General features: G+C 41.1%; 1 protein-coding gene across 3 annotated transcripts in view; it reads right to left on the bottom strand.

Annotated features, from left to right (window-relative positions):
- The window catches only part of LOC125880071 (SH3 and cysteine-rich domain-containing protein 2-like), a 37,200-nt gene extending 22,662 nt beyond the window's left edge, over positions 1 to 14,538 (bottom strand). Inside the window, exons 1-2 of one of the 3 annotated variants that reach the window (XM_049562314.1) lie at positions 13,937 to 14,538; positions 630 to 978 (exon numbers count right to left, since the gene is read on the bottom strand). In XM_049562314.1, coding sequence (XP_049418271.1) covers positions 630 to 978; positions 13,937 to 14,023 — 436 coding nt within the window. In that variant the 5' untranslated portion in view covers positions 14,024 to 14,538. The remainder of the gene's footprint in view (positions 1 to 629; positions 979 to 13,936) is intronic. The other 2 variants (XM_049562313.1, XM_049562316.1) reach the window with 2 other exon arrangements.
- Positions 14,539 to 20,106: the final 5,568 nt, after the last annotated feature.

Genomic DNA, 20,106 nt, shown 5'->3' with positions numbered 1-20,106 from the left:
TAGATCAGCTAGTGATAGAGCCGGCCAGTATCAACAACGGGCATTGGTAGAATCATGCCATGAAAGCATATATTGTGACAATTGTTCATCAAATGTTGGTGACAATGCTCTTCGTGGTTGTAATTTCCTGAGCAGAAGAAGAAAAGCTGCCAGCTCTTGTGATCGTCAGCGCAGCAGCTGTGTTTGATTTGAGACAGCACTACCCTGTTAAAATCATGCATTATGCAAGTGAGTACATAGTGTACGCAGTTTGGTACATGTAAGTGTACTAATGGAAGTATGCCATTAGTATTTGAGACACAACACAGGGCAGTGACCCTTGAGCCAAATCTGGCTCATGAGAGGGTGCCGGTTGGCTGGCCAACCATTTTCTAATTCACAATAAGAATAAGTTGATTCATGCAGGGAATTTTTTTGTACTTTGAACTTACATAAGGTGTCAGAGTGCATGAAAAAAGACACCCAAAATAGAGTTTGTCAAATGTAGTGCCAGAAATCCCCAACAGAGGTCCAGGCTTATTATTTATGTATGAATTATTTATGTTTGTTTATTTACTGGCCCCTGGCCTTTTTCCCTCCCAAGGGCAAAGCAAGTATCTCTGGTCTAGGGAGTAGATCGAGGACCTTACCCACTATCATGTGCTTGCAGTGCTGGCAGTTGGTGGGCTTGCGAAAGACATGGTCCTGGAAACAGTGGTTGATCTGTGGTCGGGGCGGCTTGATGGGCAGCGATGGGGAAAGGCTGAGAGACGGGGAGTGGGAGGAAATGGAGGGGTTGGGGCTGAGAGATGGCGAATTGGACGGCGAGCGGTCCCCAACGAGCGGAGAGCCGGGCAGCAGCGGGGGAGAAGGAGGCGGTGGGTCAGTGATGAAGTCCGGGGGCAGGCGAGCGTCGCTGTAGGACCTTTGGAAGAAGTTCTCCACGCTTTTGCTGCGCATGATGGTCTTGAAGGACAAAGAGCGCTTTAGTCTCTGGAGCTGCACACACACATTGACAGAGAGGGAGAAAGAGCTAAGAATAAACACAAGATAAGCAAGAATGCAGAGCCACATTTGGGAGCAATAACAAATGTCCAATGCGCCCTCGGGGCAGTGCAGGCAATATCCCGGCATCCATAATAACAACAGTCTGCTCTGTGCACCATGGGGGAAGAGGGTGACTCATGAAATGCAATATAACCTCATATGGAAACAACACATTAATAGCTACCTGTATGTTCCCCGCAGTGAGGCCAAGCATATTGTTCACACACTCACATTTAATGGGGCAGCTTGTGCATTTGGCCCATGGTTAAATAAGATAAGCTTTTTCTCTTTGAGAACACCCACCACCGTACATTGAGGACTGCTGTGTGCAATTGGCCCTGCTGTGGTAGTGGTGGCGGGGGGGCTATTGTGATGAAATGGGACAAGACAGTTTACATGGCGTTATCATCTATCAACAGCCTACCTTCAGGGCTCTTAATCTGATGGAGGATGCTCATTGGACAGATTGATCGAGCCACAGGATCCCTCTTGACAGGGCTAAACTCACATGCCTACAACATCCCACAATATCAAATTGCATGTACCCTCTATCATGTGTATTGATAGAAGCAGCCATGCTTGTGTCTTGTAAGCTGCATCGACCAAACGCTCTTCAGTAATTGATGGTTGCTGCATTTCAAAAACGGAACAATCAGACAACAAAACGTCACATCAGAGTCTTTAAGCTCCGTTCTCTGCAGCCATCCAGCATTGATTGGCTAGATAAATGCATGTTTCCTGACGTTTTGCACCGGCTCTGTGTACGGATGATGATGCTAGTTTCCTCGAGGGATAGGCAGCCATTTGTTACCCTGACATGCAGTGGCAGCGGGAGAGCAGCGTGAGGGCGTGGTCGTGTCGCAAGGGAAGAATGGATCAACAGAGACAGACAGGCAGACAGATAATCAGTAGGCCACAGACACTCTGTGTGCACACGCTCTGCCCGTCTGCGCTTGCTCTGCTCAGCGCCAAACATAATCACTTTACAGGGACATGCTGTTTACAGCTCTGCGTGTCTGGGAATAAGATATGAAAACAGTTTGTCTATTTGAGTTTGAGTGTGCGTTGGTGAGGCACACATGGAGGTAGAGCAAGAGAAACAAAAGTCGATGTGACTGAGCACATGTGCTCTCTGTATATGTCCCTTCATCAGACTCAGCACTGATGAAGACATGCTAAAGTAACTACCACAATACATTACATTGCTATTGTAGCAAAGGGTGCACATGGTGTTATTCTATGTATATTGTAACTATATAAACATTGTAGAGTCTGGGCCCCTATTCTAAAGCTTCAGATAGCTTATCAGAGTGTCCCATCTCATCTCCATTATGTCTCATGAATTGTACTTGTATTTTAACGGGGCTTTCTTGTGAATAAACTAAGGCTGACCCCTGACAGTAGAGGATTTGAATCATGAGTCCCAGACCTGTCAGTTGACTGAGATTCTTCAAGTCAAGCAGTTTTTTTGCAAGCTAGTGTACATCTGGGTTTTCAGTCTCCAGATTTAGCTGCAGAGTGAGCACTCCTCACTTTCAGGCTGATCTCCAGTACAGGCAGCTGCAGACCCAGACCCAAGGGAGTCTGAATGAGATGGAGGCAGCTGCTTGAAATGAAAAGAGGCTTTGCTCAGTCAGGCTCTGAGTGGCCAAGAAGTGGCCAATTTACAGCTCATACCAATCTGTCTTGAACCACAAAACATATTTTAGCCTTATTATTAAGGTAACACAGCCTATTAAGTCTAAATTAGCCAACTGACATTACTAAATGAGCATTCACTAACATGTTTTATGGCAATTCATGATTATTTGGAACTTTAACTTTGCAGAGCTGGTGGTGAAAGCAAATGAAGCTGTCCACACACTATTACATATTATATTCTCATCCAAAACTTTACTTTTTTGGATTTGGAATCCATAGCTAGCCTAGCTAGGGAGATTTAAGACTAGCCACTGCCCTTGAGGTTTGGCAAAATTTGGAGGAAAAGGCGTATGCTTGAATGCTTTCAGGGTTGTTTTTTTTTTTTTGGTGCAGGGTGCAGAAATTCTTAAGGCCAACAACAATTTTAATTTATTAAAATTAAAATGCTAAAGAAAAAATAGCTATTATTCATTTTCATATGATATTTTTTATCAAAGTCATAAGAGGACACCAAAGAAGGGCTGAAGAGCCATTTGTGGCTCCAGAGCCATAGGTTGCCTACCCCTGGCGCCGAAAGCACACATTTGCTAAGAGAGCTAACTTGGCTTGTTTACTATATTACATGAACATCGCTTGTTGCCCTGCTTAACCCCGTCCAAACTTTATATGGAAAAAAAGAGACAATCAGTTGAATATGTTTATTAAACAGCCAAATCCAATTCGACTGGTATAATTCTGAGTCAACTACTGCCTTAGAATAAAAAGAAACTGAATTGACTTGATACAAACAGAGTCAGTCTGACTAACGTCCTCCACTTTGATTTTCAGTTTTCACCCACTGGTAGAAGATTCAGTATTCCACAATGTAATAAGTGTTGCTACCTGTTCAGACCCAACCGACGCTGACTCAAGTGACATCACTTGAGGGAATTTATTAAACTTCACACAGCTCCCTGTGGAGCAGCAAAAGGCTCTAAACACTCTTTTTCAATCTTGGTAAACAGACTTTGATGTGTAAAATCAGCACGCTCTCCCTTTAAGGTGTTCAGAAAAATGGAATTCTCAACATCTGCAATTTTATGACTACTGGGCAAACTCCATCTGCTGATGGAGGCTGTGTGACACAATCAAAAGCTCCAGAGAGCTGCACATGGATGTTGTGGTGAGGCTGCTTTGTCAACAGTCATTTATACTTCATAGAGCGGTTATAATCCTCAAATGAACTCATGACCCTTTATGACTTACTCGTTTTCCAAAGAGCCATCAGTTCTGCAGTTATGAATGTTAGTGAGTCATTAATGAGGGATCATTTCTAACTCTCTAGTAAATAATCAAGATGAGTTGAAGAGCTGGAGGAAGTTAAGCTGAAGGAGGATATACGCCAGCCAAAAGGATCTTTCACAACCTGGCAACCCAAATGTTCTTATTTCTAATTTTCAGAACATTAACAAACAATCTATTAAACATTAATAAACTTTTTAAGAAGAACACCTTATTAGAAGGTGGCATGCATATTTAAAAATACTGTCTGTCAGTGGTGCAGTGCTTTGACACACGTCTCCACGTTTTCTGTGCAGTATCACAGTCGTGAGCCAAGCTCTCTCAATCAGAGCAGATGAGAGCTGGCATAACAGCTCCGGCTAGAGCACACGTCTCAATTACAGCTAATCTAATCATCTGTCAGCGCGCAAGCCTAAAAAGCATTCCCGCTAGCTTCCATTTGAACATTAACTGGGAGCGTCATACTTCTGAGTTACAGCCACTGTGATACCATGCCGGAGTCAGGGTCACGTGAGTTTCTTTGACAGGTGAAATGTCGATGAAGATGAGGCAGAGTGAGCCAAACTTCCTCAGAGATTACGCCCTGGGTGTGATGTATGATCTCGTCCCTTATGTATTATTGATCCCTGGCAATTTCATGACAATGCCTGTCAAGTGCAGAGAGAATTGCCTCAATCATTTCTCTTCTGTAATACTGAAATGAAGCCTTTCATCTGCAGGAACTGTTTCTCTCCCCAAAGAAACATTTGAGATTAGTTCAGCTTGCTGGTGTTACTCACCTAATAAATTATTTACATTATTCACATGTGACTCACAACACCGTGCAAAATTCAGGACCAGATATACACGCACCTGCATAGTCAATAAACTTCAAGTGGCAACAATCTCACTGCTATAGCCCAGATTTTGACAAGCTGTCTCAGTGGACGTTGTAAAAGCCCATAACTCTCACATCTTCGATCCATTTACCAACCCCCAGTTGTTCTCACATGATGTAGCCAACATAAATGTTCAAAATCGATGTTCCATGGAGAGACAGCAGGGCTGAAGCAGACATAATTCAATGATAAAGCTTTTATTTCATCCAAATATGCTGCTCTCTCTCCCTCCATCAGAATTTAATGGGGACAGGAGCCGTGGCTGAGATATATATGGGATGCTCCGGCCTGTCCAGAGGTCAAGCCTGAGCAACGAAGGCTTGGTCCCACTGGGAATGTGGCCATAAATACAGCCTGTGGCCATAGTCTGCTTCAGTTTGGACTGTTTTAACTGATTCGCCCAGTTGGGAACATTTTAAAAGGAAAAGCTTATCCAGTAGCTTTCGTTTAGAGGCTGCAAATGTCAAAATATGCACTCTGTCTGTTGGGAATTTGGTGAAAATGTCTTGGTGGTGGGGTCTGCATCACCCAACAGTCACCTCACTTTATGTAGAGAGAGAGATCTGTGCTGATTCTTTTCTCCAAATTTCTCTTATTTTACAAAAGCAAAAATAACAACTGCAATAAATACACACCTCCTCTAAACCGTTTTAAATCACAGTGTCAAAGTGAGTATTCAACAAAGTGCATGTCAGGAAAATATTTTACTTTCTGCAGCCTGTAATTTCCATTTTAAAACTGTTCACCAGCTTTGTGCCCGACCTTTGAGGCTGGCGCTCTATAAAATATGCACAATGAGATTTTTTTCTTTCACAGTGGACGTCACAGTGTTCGACCTTGTTCTAAGTGTGGATATTTCAGTCTCAAGAAGGATCGCCATGCTGTGAAAAACACAGTTTCTTGGCTCAGTCTAGTTCTAAGTCATTAGCAGAATATGTCACCCTGAGGTACCTGTTAGATGATGTATTTAAGGATATTATTATTTACACCTTCACTGTGTGGCTTCAGCTGTTCTGGGCAGGTGACTGAAAACTTAAATAAGGAGACAGGAAACAACTGACTGAACAAAGGTAAAGGGACAACACTGAGCTGGGCAATATAATGTTATGTCAATACTGTGTTATGAGCCTCGATATCATCATAAATTTTGGATGTCATAATATTGTAAGTGTTACGTTTTCCTGGTTTTCAAAGGCTGTAATACAGACTGTTCTAGCTGCTCTATTATTTGCCATTACCAGAGGTTTGGACTAGAGTCACATAACTTAACTTGAGTCAATCTTAAGTCCAAATATGATAACTTTATACTCGACTTGACAAAATCAAAAAAGACTTGCAACTTGAATTGGACTTTAACACCAGTGTCTCGTGACTTCATTTGGATTTGAGCCTTCTGACTTGAAAATACTTCACACCTTCTCCCAAGCCCAAAGATTAAAATGTATGATCTTTAATATGTGTGCCGCAAATAAATTCATTTCCCAACAAACTTTAACGCTATTCATTCCCAGCAAGTCGGCACGTCATTCCCAAGATCCACTTTGTTTGAACCAACCTGACAGCATCCAGTCAAGTTGCAGCAGAGATCCATGAAGGAGTAACATGACGTTACTGAGCACCAGTTGGAAAAAATGATACAAAAAATCACTTTGTTCATGTACAAAAACACAACAGGGGGTCAGAAAAAAGCAAATTGCAGTATGCAAAAAAACTTGTTTAAATAAAAGTGAAAAAAAATAAAAGCATTCATTATTTTTGTAAATTTCATATATTATTAGTCAGTTGTTAAAATGGCATTAAATTTGGTCAAGAGCGTGTTATGACTTGTTTAGGACTTGAAACTTAAAGTTTAGGACTTGCGACATGAGTGCAAAGACTTGAGACTTACTATTGACCCACCTCTGACCTCAAAAACTTTATTGCATGAATATTTTGTGAGCGCACCAATAGTCAACCCTACAATATCGTCGCTATATCGATATCAAGGTATCTGGTCAGAAATATCATGATATGTGATTTTCTCCACACCGGCCAGCACTGGGACAACCTGAAGGATTTATGATGGAGGAACAAAAAATTGCAAAAAAATACAGGTGTGATATGATCTTTGAGCACAGTGTGCAAACAGCTTTGGTCTTTACCATTACAAGAGGAGTAGGTGAACCAGTTTCATGTCCACCGTTTCCTTTCTTGGCTGAAGTTTGTCATTATGCATGGCAGCCTGGCAGATTCCTGCTTTGAATACGCGATAAGAGATGCATAATCACAGGCTGCTTCCACCATTCTGTCCCTATCACACATACATGTACACACGCACACACACACACACACACACACACACACAGCATAGACAGCCAATCACGTGCTGGCCCATACACACAGACTTTTCTCCCCCCTCTCTCTATTTGAGTGTTTAATGGAGGAAACACTGTATGAAATAGTAGTGTGGATTACAACCACTTCCCTCACTGCAGTGCAATTCCTCGCCCCCACATTCAGCTAACCCCAACATGAAGCTTTGCCCTGGCAACTCATCATCCATCACTCACCCAATCACTGTTCACACACAAGCACAACACAGTGACTGTCAGTGTCTGACGAGGGGAGGAGGATGTTATTTCTGAGTGAGCATCGGTGTCGACAAATAAATCTCCCTAACAGATACTTTTCTTCCCCTCATCAGCGAAACACAGCCAGTTATTTTTGTGGCTACTGTTAGCGTTCAGTATTTCAACAGCTCACACCTTCCCCTGAAGTGTCACATCAATAAACATCACAGCAGTGAAGGTGTTACATTAATCAATGAAGACCTTGGCCCACTTCAGCCTCCCTCTGCGACTAACTCCCCTCCTCACGTCACTCAGGATCAGTGTCATCTGGAGAGAAAGTGAAGTGATAGTTAATGGGATGTGAAGTGAACTTAAAAGTGTGTGTGGTTTCAAAGAGATGTTGGGAGATTAACTTGTGAAATGACAATGAACACACTAGGAATCATCCACGTGTGTCCTGCGGATCATTAGCAACACTTCAGCATTCACTACGCTGAGTGACTGTGTGACTACAATTAGCACTGTCCTGTGTGAACAGGTGTGTGTGTGTGATAAAAGCGGACCACTTCTAATATAAATGATGAGTCTGCCTAATCCATTCATATCAGAGACACACTCTTTCCCAAAGTGCTGACAGATGAACTGCAGCCATATTTCAAGCTCCTATCAGCTTTTCCTGCTCGTTATCTCTGCTAATCTTGGATAAAGACAGACTTTCATGAGGTGTCTGATTTTAGTAAAGCTAGTGGCGTGGCTGTAGTGATGGCAATGTCCATCTGTTAGTCAGTCCATCAGTCGTTTGGCCCACCACTTTGGTCCAAATTGAAATATCTAAAACATTATTAGATTGCCATGAATTTTTGCACAGGCATTCATGGTCCCCAGATCTTACTGACTTTGGTAACTCTCTGGCTTTTGATGCCACAAGCTGCTCAAACTTTTGACTTATCCTGTAAAATCTATCCAACAGATGGATTGGCCGATGTGTTTTACTGCCTACGAAAAAGTGATGCACTATAATGTGTTTATAACCAGCATAAAGGGTCTGAGAATAAGTGACCTATGCGCTACAGGTAGTCCTCCGTCATATGACAAAAGCAAAAAACGAAGTCAAATCATATAGAATAAAGAGCGACAAAGTCCATGAACAGAAGGGGTAGGGGTGGTGAATGGGTCAAACAAACAGGACTTTGACCCAGATCATCGGGGTTTGTGTCCCATGTGAAACCAAAATTCAAGGAGGAGCTATTTTATGTTATATATGTATGTAACATCGTGTCGTCATGTCACGTCACCACCAAATCATGATTCTTTTGCTAAACCTAACCTAACCTGTAGGGGCACTAATTTGTTAGATATGAACTGTTGTGTGTGCTTTTTTGTCAACCCAGTTTCACTCCGCAGTCATCAAAATCTGGTGCTTGGGCAGTGTCAGGCGCCAACGAAAAAAATGCCTATAATGTCAACATGATACACGGCTGGTTGCCGATATAGTTTAATGGCGCTCGGTGGCATCAGGGGAAACACAGTAGTAAAAGAATTTAGGTGGTGAAAGTCGGAGTAGGGTGGGCGGAAGGGGTGGTGGATGGGTCCAACAAACGTTTGCGTACCGTACTATTATAAAGCCAGATCCTGTTTTTTCCTCTAAACCTAACCACGCGTTAGTTGGTGGCGGAAAAAAACGCCAATTTGCATTGGTGTACTGATGTAAGGTGCTTATTTTGAAAAAAAAAGGCAGTGGCCTTAACTTGATATGGCGTCCCAGAACATCAATAACCAATGCACAATGAGTAATGTCGTATCTGGACATGGAAGTTCTATGACCAAATGTCGATATATCACAAGGTCCGAGTGAGGTGTTGTTCTTGTAAGATATCATTTGAACCACCGTTTAAGAATACCTTGTGTTGGAAGGCAACGTATCCTCATACAGTGGTTCATGTGATATCTTACTAAGTCTTATGAGTTAGTAACCAATGAATGACATTATGTACTTAATGTAAAGTTAGGTAGGTTAGGTTTAGGCCAGTAAAGGTCCTTTGGTTTGGTTCATAAAAAGAAACATGGTTGGATGTTTTTAGGTTTAGGCAAAGTTCTGTTGGTTAGGTTTAGGAAAGGTAACGATGTACCTTAAAATGACTCAAAGCTGGTTTCACATGGCTCTGACGTGGCCATGTTTTGTGACCCATCCATCACCACAACCTCTCTACTATTGGGGACTTTTTACTCCTGTCAGTGAATTGATGATCACATGATCGCAGCCTTCCCAACTACGTGGGTTATACATGAATTACTGGCCCATGATTATGTGGGATATAACGATAATTTTGGTACATTACTTTTTGTTGGTATACGTACAAACAGTGCATGAGAACAGCCTGACGGACATGAGGATGACATTTATGGGTATGAATTAAATGTCTTAGCTATCGAATGGATTACCATGAAATTTGATACAAATATTCGTGTTTCCCCAGGATGAATTCTAATAACTTTGATGATCCCATAACTTTTATTCTGGTGCCATCAACAGATCAAAACCTTTTGATGTAATTCCCATTTGCCTAATTTGCACTTCATGTTTATACTAATTAGCAAATGACAGCATGCAGGATCTTGAGAGTATCTAAGAGAGTTCACATGGTAAACATTATACATTACCCACCAAACATCAGCATGTTAGCATACTCACATTAGCATTTAGCTCACAGCACCATTGTGCCAAAGTACAGCCTCACAGAGCTGCTAGCATGGCTCTGGGCTCTTAATCTTGTTTTTTCTAGATATTTTTGTGTATCATTACAGAGCAAAATCACGCACAAAACTGTTATTAAATCCAATGTTGCAATAGGCAGTTTTGCATAACATCAGACAAAACAGTTTGGATAAAAACTTTCAATTTTCTTGGATTTATAGAAATTGCACAGCAGAATTTTGGAGAATATAAAACAACGCCATCATATCATCACAATATAATTTACCAGGAGACAGTAAATGATGATAGTGAATCATCGTTCAGCTCTAATAACATGTAACTGCATCTCTCTGGTTAATTTTCAGTCAGGGACCCGTTTCATTCTCCCTCATGTGTGCCTGCAACATCTTCTCCTGATTATTTAATAAAAGAGTAGACAACATCAACACTTTGGATACAACTGCCATCACTCAACATACTGCGTATTCAAGTGTTAGCATGAAGCACCAGAGTGAAATATCTCCTTCAGAAAACAGCCCGACTTGGCCATAAACTGTATGGTGTACAGTAACTTGTCATTTAGCTTTGGAGCCGTGACAAGTTCTCATTTTCACACTGTAGGCAATTCCAGTCACCTTTTATCACTCGACCGGCTGTGTGTGTGTGTGTAAGTGCTCACATCGAGTGAAGAAGATTGGTTCAAGAATCGAAAGGGGACACATGGAAGAATGGTGATGTTCTTGTCACACATTGGGCAAGCTGACAAGTGGGCCAATCTTCCAAAAACATGGTGTAGAGTATTATTTTAAGTCTTTATATCTCTGCACTCAGATATTGTCTTCTGCACTCATCTTAGAAAAGAAAGAGGTTTACCTGTGCACTTCCATCACAGAAAAGGCTCCCAAAGCATCAGCAGCCCCGAGAGATCAAACAGCTCTCAACAAAGAGTGACACTATTGGCTGCTGATTGCTGTTCAGGCATCTCATCTGCTCCACCAATCACATTTCTGCCAGCCTTGGCAATCGACCACAGCACATTTGTTGGGAGCCAGGGAAAAAGTCCATGCTTCCTTTCCTCTAAATCCTCTGGCCCTGTTTTCCTGTTCCTGGTTTGTGATATCCATCTTTGTGAGGAATTTGCTGCTGGTGGATCTCAGGGAGCATCTGTTATCAGAGCAAGTTCCCTGTCATCCTTATCTAATTAAAAACATCATGGACACATGGCTATGTGTCTGATTAGATTCCTTCAAAAATTAAACCCTGTGGCAGTGTTTAAAATAGATATGGGTGGAATATTGATGTGAAGCATTTTCACTCTCCTGAGACCACACCTGTACATATCAGAGCACTGACATTAAAGGGGACCTATTATGCTATAAATATACATATACACATATACATACACACACACACACACACACACACACATATATATATATATATATATAGATACAAAATGTTAACACAGCCAAAAAAGTAATCCTTGTTAGCATAAAATCTTAGACTTCAGACTGTTTATTATTGCAAGTGTTTACATTGCGTTGCCTACACTGCTACATGTAGCTACATGCTAATGTTCGTGAAAAGTGTGATCTTGGTTGGAGATTTGGATCTTATTACTGCTGGAACATGTCTGGCTGTGTTTTGAAACATTTATAAGTGATTTTTTCACAGTAGAAAGTGCTGCAATTCTTATTTACAGTAATTCCTGCAATGATCCCTCAAATGGCTGCATACAGTGCTGTAGCTGAAAGCATGTTCATTCCTATGAAAGTTGCTAAGTGGCACATGAAGCCAAAAAAGCTCAATTTCCGTGGTGTGAAATTACCCAGATCTTCCATATTGTGGGACCCATGCAGCAAGTACCCCAGAGACTTACCCTGGCTGTGCGGCTAACTTCAAGTTATGCCCTCCACTACCTTGAATAGGAAAAAAATATTATTTAATTTAATTATTATTTGATTATTATTTTATTTAATAATTATTTAATAATGCCCTTCTAGAAATTTGAAATGTTATCAGACCAAATGAATCGAATCCTGATAGTGAAATGAATCATTTCATGGGGTTTGTGACGCTAAAAAAATGTATCAAGGCCTACTGATTTACAGACATCTCTTTCCCAGTGTAAGTCTATGGGGAAAGGTCATTTTGGACCACATGGCATCATGTGACGGACGCGGTCACTGTAATTTCACATTTGGCCACGATGTAAAATTGTCTTTAGAGACTGGAGCTGTTCCTGGGGGCTTGGTGCAGAGATGCTGAGATATGGAAGACCTTGAAACACCAATCAGTGCAGACTTTTTCGGGAGGGGAGCTTAAAGAGACAGGCACTAATATAGAGCGTCTTACACAGAGGGTGAAGAGGTGTCCCAGTACAGAAAGTGTTTTTTGAACTTTAAAGTATGAAAACACATTCAAGCATAGACCCAAAATGCCAGTATGAACCCCAAAAGAGCATAATAAGCCCCCTTTAACATCAATATTCTCCTGGAAGGCACCTTAATGTACTCCTGTATGACTCTCCAGCAGCAGACAGCCAGTATTTAAATTAAGTTTAAAAGATGTTACAATTGACCTTTCAACTGAAAATCAGACGCATGTGAGCAGTGCCAGGAAGTGAAATCTATTTCACACAGAGCCTTGGAATTCAACCAGTGCAGTCTCAGTCGATTGGCAGAGCCGAGGGAGAAAAGGAACAGTGATTGAACGGCCAGCCCGATTAGTTTGTGGTATTAATGGTTGACCAGTGAATCATGTGAATACCAAACAGTTGTGCCTGGCACAGAATGTCGCCTAATTTTCTTTGGTAGCAGCTGGTGAGGAGTGGGGAACTGGAGTGGACCACAAACCGCAGAGGGCTCACCAACTTCCATGCTTCTCACAAAGGACATCAAATATTTAGATGAAGCATCTGAGTGTCACTTTGCTCCAAACACAGCCACAGCATGTGTGTGTTTGTGAGTGGGCGGCGAGAGGAAGAATGAGGCTGAGACAAAAGACTTAGCTAAGGGGAAAGTTGCATCAAGTGTTTGGGGCCTAATGAATCAAGTGTCCTAAAAGCCTTCCATTAAAAAGCAGACATTGAGAAAGCTTTCACAGCTCCCGCACTTGGAGGCCGGCCCTTGAAATCTTTGTTTATACAGTCAAGTCAACAAATTGAATGGAATCATAAGGACACTCTGTAAGGACACTTGAAGCTCAGGCAGGTCCACACTGTACAGTACAAGGATCTAGTTCTGTATAGGCACAAAATACACATATAAATAAATGTGGACATTTATGCTTATTGCAATATTCTTGCAGCGTAGAGGATAAAGTTGTTTTACACAGCGTGTGTGTGCAGCAGTGTGCGGACATAAAAGATGTGACTATAATAACCAAATAAAACCTATATTAATACAAATCTGAAAAGCATTAACTGTAACTGGTCTTAGATGTAAATGATACTCATTAAAATGCATATAATGTATTAATACTAAGCATAAATCTCCTTTGCATGTGTGTGTTTGTGTGCGCAGGAAGTGAATATGGAGAGACAGAGAGAAAACGGAGCAGACAGTGACATCACACCTTACGTGTGAGGTTACACCTAGTGACGCAGTCATGATGAATACAACTGCAATTGTTAAGGGTTGACATCAATATTACATAAACCAGTGAAATAACAAAAAAAGGGGGAATACAAAACAGGAAAATCTCAGGTAAATAAAATCTTTTTTTTTAATTACACAAGGAATCATTTTGCTTTCAGTGTGTGGAGGAAACTGCTCTGCAAAGTTTAGTGTCTCATTTCTCTTCGTTACAGAGATTAGACTCGTAAAACAGATCATTAGGGCTGAGTGTACTGAGTTTATACTTGCCTTGGATGACATCGGCTGGATGGACATGGTGCTTGGAGAGCGCTGGAGCTGAGAGTCGCTCTCCACCTCGCTGTTCTCAGTCATCATTGATACCGTGATGGAAAGAGTCGTTCAAGACACAAACACTTCAAAAAAAACTTCTAACTCCTCAAACTGTGTCCAGTCGGTAGGAAATCTCCGGCTTTAGCCACATAAAAATCTTGGCAAAGTGTGACAGATCCTCATTGCAGGAATTTGTGCGCGCTGCGAGGTGGACGCCTTATTTCCAATTTCTCTCTCTCCACACACACACACACCAACAGCAGCAGGTTGATTTAACAGTTTCTAAACATACACACGCTCACACCAGCTGTTTATATTTCGCTCAGGCCATGCAAGGACAAACATTCAGGATTGAGACTCGCGTGTGGGTAATTGTATCGCCCCTTGACGCGCATCGGGAAACTCCAATGTGCCACAATTCCGTCCTACAGTTTTTTAAAAAAGGTTCAAACCAGAAAAAAACATCGATGTGGAAATCTCTTTTCAGTGTAATAAATCCAAACAAAGCTGGTGCTCTGGAAGGCGCTGGCTGGGTATAAATCCAAAGCGAAATGTGCCCTTCACCAATGCACACACTTAAATTTAAGCGCAATCCGAGGCACGCCTTCCCGTGCGTCTGAGGCGCATGATTGGGTCAATTTTTACAACTCTGCCAGGATTCATTTAGACTGGATTCACGGGGCGGGGGCTTGTACTAAGACCAAATATAGACTGCCTCACAACTGGCAAACAGAGCGCTAATTTTCTCTTTGAGGTGATAAACAGGACGTTCCCTCATCATTTCTCTCCTAATTACTGCTTTTTAAAAGTCAGTTTTAAGCAGCAAAGCGAACCTGTTTAATTCATTGTTTAATTAATTTGTCTCGTCCTCGGTGCAAACTTAAACACCCACGAAAAGGTACCCTAACTACATGATTACAGCTCGTTCCAACAGGTCAATTGATGACACCATCTGGCTTTTATTACCATCTGCGCATCTGTCTATAGTTGATCAATCTAAAGGGGTTTCAGATCATGCAGTGTAAGTGATACAATATAAAAACAATATAAAGTATGCAGTTATTATGATTCAATGTCCCAGGCAGTGGTGTATCTCCCAGTAGGTGCCTAGGGGGACCACCCAAAGGGGGGTGGGGGGCAAAATTCCCCTGGCAAATAAATACAGTAAAACTTCAATTAGTAGCCAAGGCTATTATTTGCTTACATCACTGATGCATATATTTGCTCTTGCTTTGCAAAGATGGGAAATGCAATCAAAGCAAATTGTTTATTTAAATGAGTGTGAATATTACTTGTATAAAAATTAGGCCGCCAATAATATATCAATAATGAATCATTCATTTGATCTAGTTCCAACGTACAGTGCATCAGGATTACGGCACCTGACATACCGACACAAGACCACTTTATCCTGTTAAAACAATACTAACAACTTGGATTATTTTTAATAAAACATTTTTTGATCTGAGGACCTTTACGGACTTAAGGAATATGAATAACTTACAGGGTAATCGAGGAACAGACACACAATTTTAGGTAGCCAACAACCCGGATTTCATACATTTGAAGAACTACTTCTGCTACTACTACAAAAAATGAACTGCTTGGCAACCTGACCAATTGAGACAGATGATTATTATCAAAATGTGTAGCCACACCGGGCTAGTAAAAGGGACTGGGCATTTAACTGGGACCAGGCATTTAATTGAAGTTTTATGGTAAATAAATAAATAAAAATAATAAATTGAAATCAGCTGTAAGGGAAGTATTGGAGTAAATGTGGAGAGCATGAGAATAAGACAAAATGAAACGGCAAAAGCATCCTGGGTGCAGTAGTAAAAATGGGAGAAGATGAAATTAGCAAATTTGCACATACTGTGTTGTTCATTTGCTATTGTTTGTTAACTAAGTGTTTTTTTGTGTTGATCAGCTCTTATTTTTGTTAATAATACATATGATAAATACTTACAATACTTTTACAACTAATAATAATAAGATGGGGGTGGTTGGGGGGGATTTTGCCCAGGGTGCCGAATGTGCTGGGTGCGGCACTAGTCAGAGGGATGTTTCAGTGGTGATAGAAGTGGGTGGAGGATGTTGTTGCAGAGCTTTCTGCTGTGGGTCATCAGCAGTCCTACAGCAGAACAATGACCCATATAGGATGAGCTGCACTACTTTCAGTCTGTTTTTTGGGGGGAAAATTGTTCCCAGCCACACTTTTATTTTGTTATCAGAGTAAATTCCAATTGTCATTTCCCACCTGCCCTCTGACTGACTGAATAAAGCCGTAGCTGCCATGCTGCCCTACAGAGTTAGAGCTACATCAGGGTTGGCATGAAGCAGCTACAATAAGGCCAGAGGATTGGTACCTCTGATGCTTTCAAATGCACTCTCATTTCCTACCTGCTTCTTTTACCAGCCTCGGGTGCGTTTCAACTGATTGTCCCCTTTATAACACATCAGATGAAGGAGAATGAAGCAATAAGCTTGTGGTCACAGCTACTGATTTTTGCATTAACCTGATGAAGGTAGAAGACAGGGAGAGTTAAGGTAATAAGTGGTATTTTAAAGTGAATTTAAAGCGAATAGTGCAGCGTGAGACAGGGACGGAAGACTTCTGAATGTGATTAAAGTTAGTTTTTTTTCTATCTGCACTGCCTTATTTCACTGTAGCCTGACATCAAACTTTGCTCTAAGCTGTCAGAAAGTCCTTGTGCGTGGGTGCGTTGGCGAAAAGAGACAGAAGGAAGAAGACAAAGGGAAAGAGCCTCTGTTATCACATTAATTATTGCTTCACTCAGAGCCAGGGCACAGCAGATAGCACAGTGACTGCTGAAAGGAACACTCTGTGAAAAAAAAACAAACAAAAGCCAAGTCAAAAGTTTTCTGGTGTGTAGCAGTGCTGTCAAAAATAAGCTGTAACACAATGTCTTGGTAGGGCTGGTGTGCAGCGAGCTGTGATCTGATCCGTCTGTGTTCAAGCTCAGAAAACACAAAAGAGTTGAGAGAAATGCTGAAGGAGGGAAATACACATACACACACGCATTTAAATGTCTCCCTCTGAGCCACCCACCTTTCATCCTCCATGTGATCCCTCAGGTGCCGGAATGCGGCTGCTAAAAATGAACATTAAAACGAGTGTGGAAACACATTGATCTCTCGGTGATTTAGAGACGGGAGGGGGGGAACAATGGGAGGATGAGAGGCACAAAATGAGTCCCATGCGGCGGAAAACAGATCCCAGCCATGACAGCAGTCGTCATGGTGCAATCACAGGACCAGAGCTGCTGCTCTCTCCCCTGGAATAAACTGATACTGATTGTTCATCTGTGCTTTCACCTCCAACATGTGTACGTAAGTACACACAAACACAGAGACTTGACTCTTCATGTGGTGTCCCATGAGCTCCAAGAGTATATCATTTCATAAACACCCAAAGAGCCACATTTTAAACTGCAGACACACCCATCTGATAAAGGCTGTGCTCTTAGGATGTTTGCTGTTTGTTCCATAAATAAGAAAACTTACACTTGCACTGAGCATCTCAGTTATTCACTGAGCTTGTGAGTAAATTATGCTGACTTACAGTTCATCCTCAAATCAAAAATTCATATTTTCCTCTTACCTGTGCTATTTCTCAGTCTAAATTGCTTTGGTGCTAGTTGCCGAGTGTTGGAAATATTGTCTGTAGAGATGTCTGCATCTACTCATGGACGAGAGGCTTGTGCTCCTGACTGCACAAGATGTAAACACTGAAGGCGTCCTCCTCAGCTGAGCCGTAATGTTGGTTAGTCCAGTGGTCTGAAGTGAGCCAACAGTAGATGCACACTTACTTGTGTGTGATGAATCAGTTGTTGGGTGTAGTTTGGTAGAAAGAAAATAGTTCCTACATCAAAGAGACACTGTTGATGAGTTTTCAAATGTATTTTTTTTTTCTTTCTTTTTTTTTTTTTTGCGCTTTGAGCGCCACGAGCCGATTGCTATCTAGTTCCAATATATTCAAGAGAAGGCAGACATGTCTACAGGCGATATCTCCAACACTTAATAATTCACAACAAAGCAATCTAGACTCATAAACAAAACTACAGGTATGAGGAAAAACATGTTTTTTTGATTAAGAGTAAACTGTCCCTTTAAGGTTCACAATTTTGGAGGTTTTTCTGAGTGTTTACTTGATTTGTCTGCACCAGGATGATTAGGCCTCACAGTAGCCAGTGTGAACAGTAGGAATAATTACAGCAAGCAAAACCTGCTACAATGTTCATATGGGGCTACTGTTTTAAGAGAATCCACAACAAGCTTGAACCTATTCACTCAACCAGGGGTTCAGTAACTTTTACTGTCAAAAACCAAAAAAGTAAAAATACATATTTGTGCCTCAGCCTATTTAATCTAAATTAGACTATAAAATGTAAATTAGTTTCAAATGAGCATTAATTAAAATGGTTTACAACAAAGTAGCTACCCTGCAGTCTACTATTTATGATTATTTAATACTTTAACTTTGCAGCGTAAGAAGTGAAAACAAACAAATCTGTCCACTCACTATGAAATTTTCTATTTTCCTCCGAGATATTTTCTTTTTTGGATTTGGAATCACTAGCTAGCCTCACGAGGGAGACTCAAGACTGGCCATCGCTACTGACATTCGGCAAATTTTAGGAAAAGGCGCTGTGCTGTAGACATATGATGCACATAGTTGACGAGATTTTAAAATATTTTCTATTCCGTGTATAGGCTACACATTTGTACAGTTGGAAAATGTAAGTATCACTTTAGGGCTACAACAATACATAAACATTAAAATGTTAAAAAAATAACTCTTATTCATTTCCATATTATTTTTTGTCAAAGCCACAGGAGCAACTGGAGAAGGGCTAAAGAGCCGCAGGCTGCCTACCCCTGCACTAGACCCAAAAAACAAATAGGCCCCTGTAGTTTCATCTTAATTACTGTAATGCCCACTAGTGTGTTTTGATGCTGCTTTCTTGACTGGGTCCTCAAAACAAATCAGAGGAAAAGAAAAAACTTGTGACATCTAAATCAACAAATACATTTTTAAAGGTCTAGTGTGTAGGGTTTAGTGCCATCTAATGGTGAGGCTGCAGAACTGAAACTTCTGTTGCATGCTTGGAGTGCAGAAGAACTACGGTGGCTGATGCAAAAACATGAATTGGCCCTGTCTAGAACCAGTGCTTGGTTTGTCCGCTCTACTTAGGACAACATGGCAGACTCTGTGAAAACGGACCTGCTCCGTATGTAGATATAAACCATGTGTTAATTTGGCAGCTATTCTAGATTAAGTCTTAGTCTTTGGACAAGTTTCAGTTTTAGTCACATTTTAATCCGTCTTTTTGGTCGATGACAACTCACTGTAACCTTTTAGTTGACAGTAAGTAATGACATTTTTGTAAAAATGTTTTTTCCCCTCTCTTTAAACTGATCCAATTAGGCTAATAGAGGTATCAAAAATTGGAATCAAGGTGACAGGTGGTATAAAAAATTCATTTAGATATGTATTTTGTTTTGAAACTACAAATCATTTCTACACATTTCAAAACTTTCATTTCTTAAGCAGTGATTTTGACAGGTTTAAGATATGATTTACTAGCACACACTTACTGATCATCATCTGAAAAGCTCAAAATCTTTCAATATATGCTCCCAAAAACATTTACACCATAATATTTTGTGCCAATAGATGCCCCTAGTTCCTTCACACTGGGCCTTTAGCAACCACTGCAAAGTGGTGTCTTGAAGAATAGCCACATTTAGTAAGTAGTGATGCTAGTACTGGCCATTTTAAAACTGCCAAGATGTTTATATGAAAACAAAATGTTCCTCTCTATGATTCCCTTTAAAATAAAAAAGGTATTCTATCTGAGAGCCGGTGGCTCACCTCATGTTACTCCTGACTAAAGCAAATCAATCCATGACATTGGATAGCTGATAGATCCTGAATGTTGCCAGCAGCTGAGAGCTGAATTCAGACCAGCAGACGTGATGAGGAATCATTACAACTGGCTCACTGCTGCCATCTGCTGCTCTGATGAGGCTAAACAACCTGTAAACTGAGAACAAGCTGAACACCAGAGAAAACCAGACAAGTCTTAATAATATAGGTATAT

Source organism: Epinephelus fuscoguttatus, linkage group LG19 (assembly GCF_011397635.1).
Source record: "Epinephelus fuscoguttatus linkage group LG19, E.fuscoguttatus.final_Chr_v1".
NCBI lineage: Eukaryota > Metazoa > Chordata > Actinopteri > Perciformes > Serranidae > Epinephelus > Epinephelus fuscoguttatus.
Note: the sequence above shows the minus strand (reverse complement) of the source record. Positions and strands in the feature narration are given on the sequence as shown.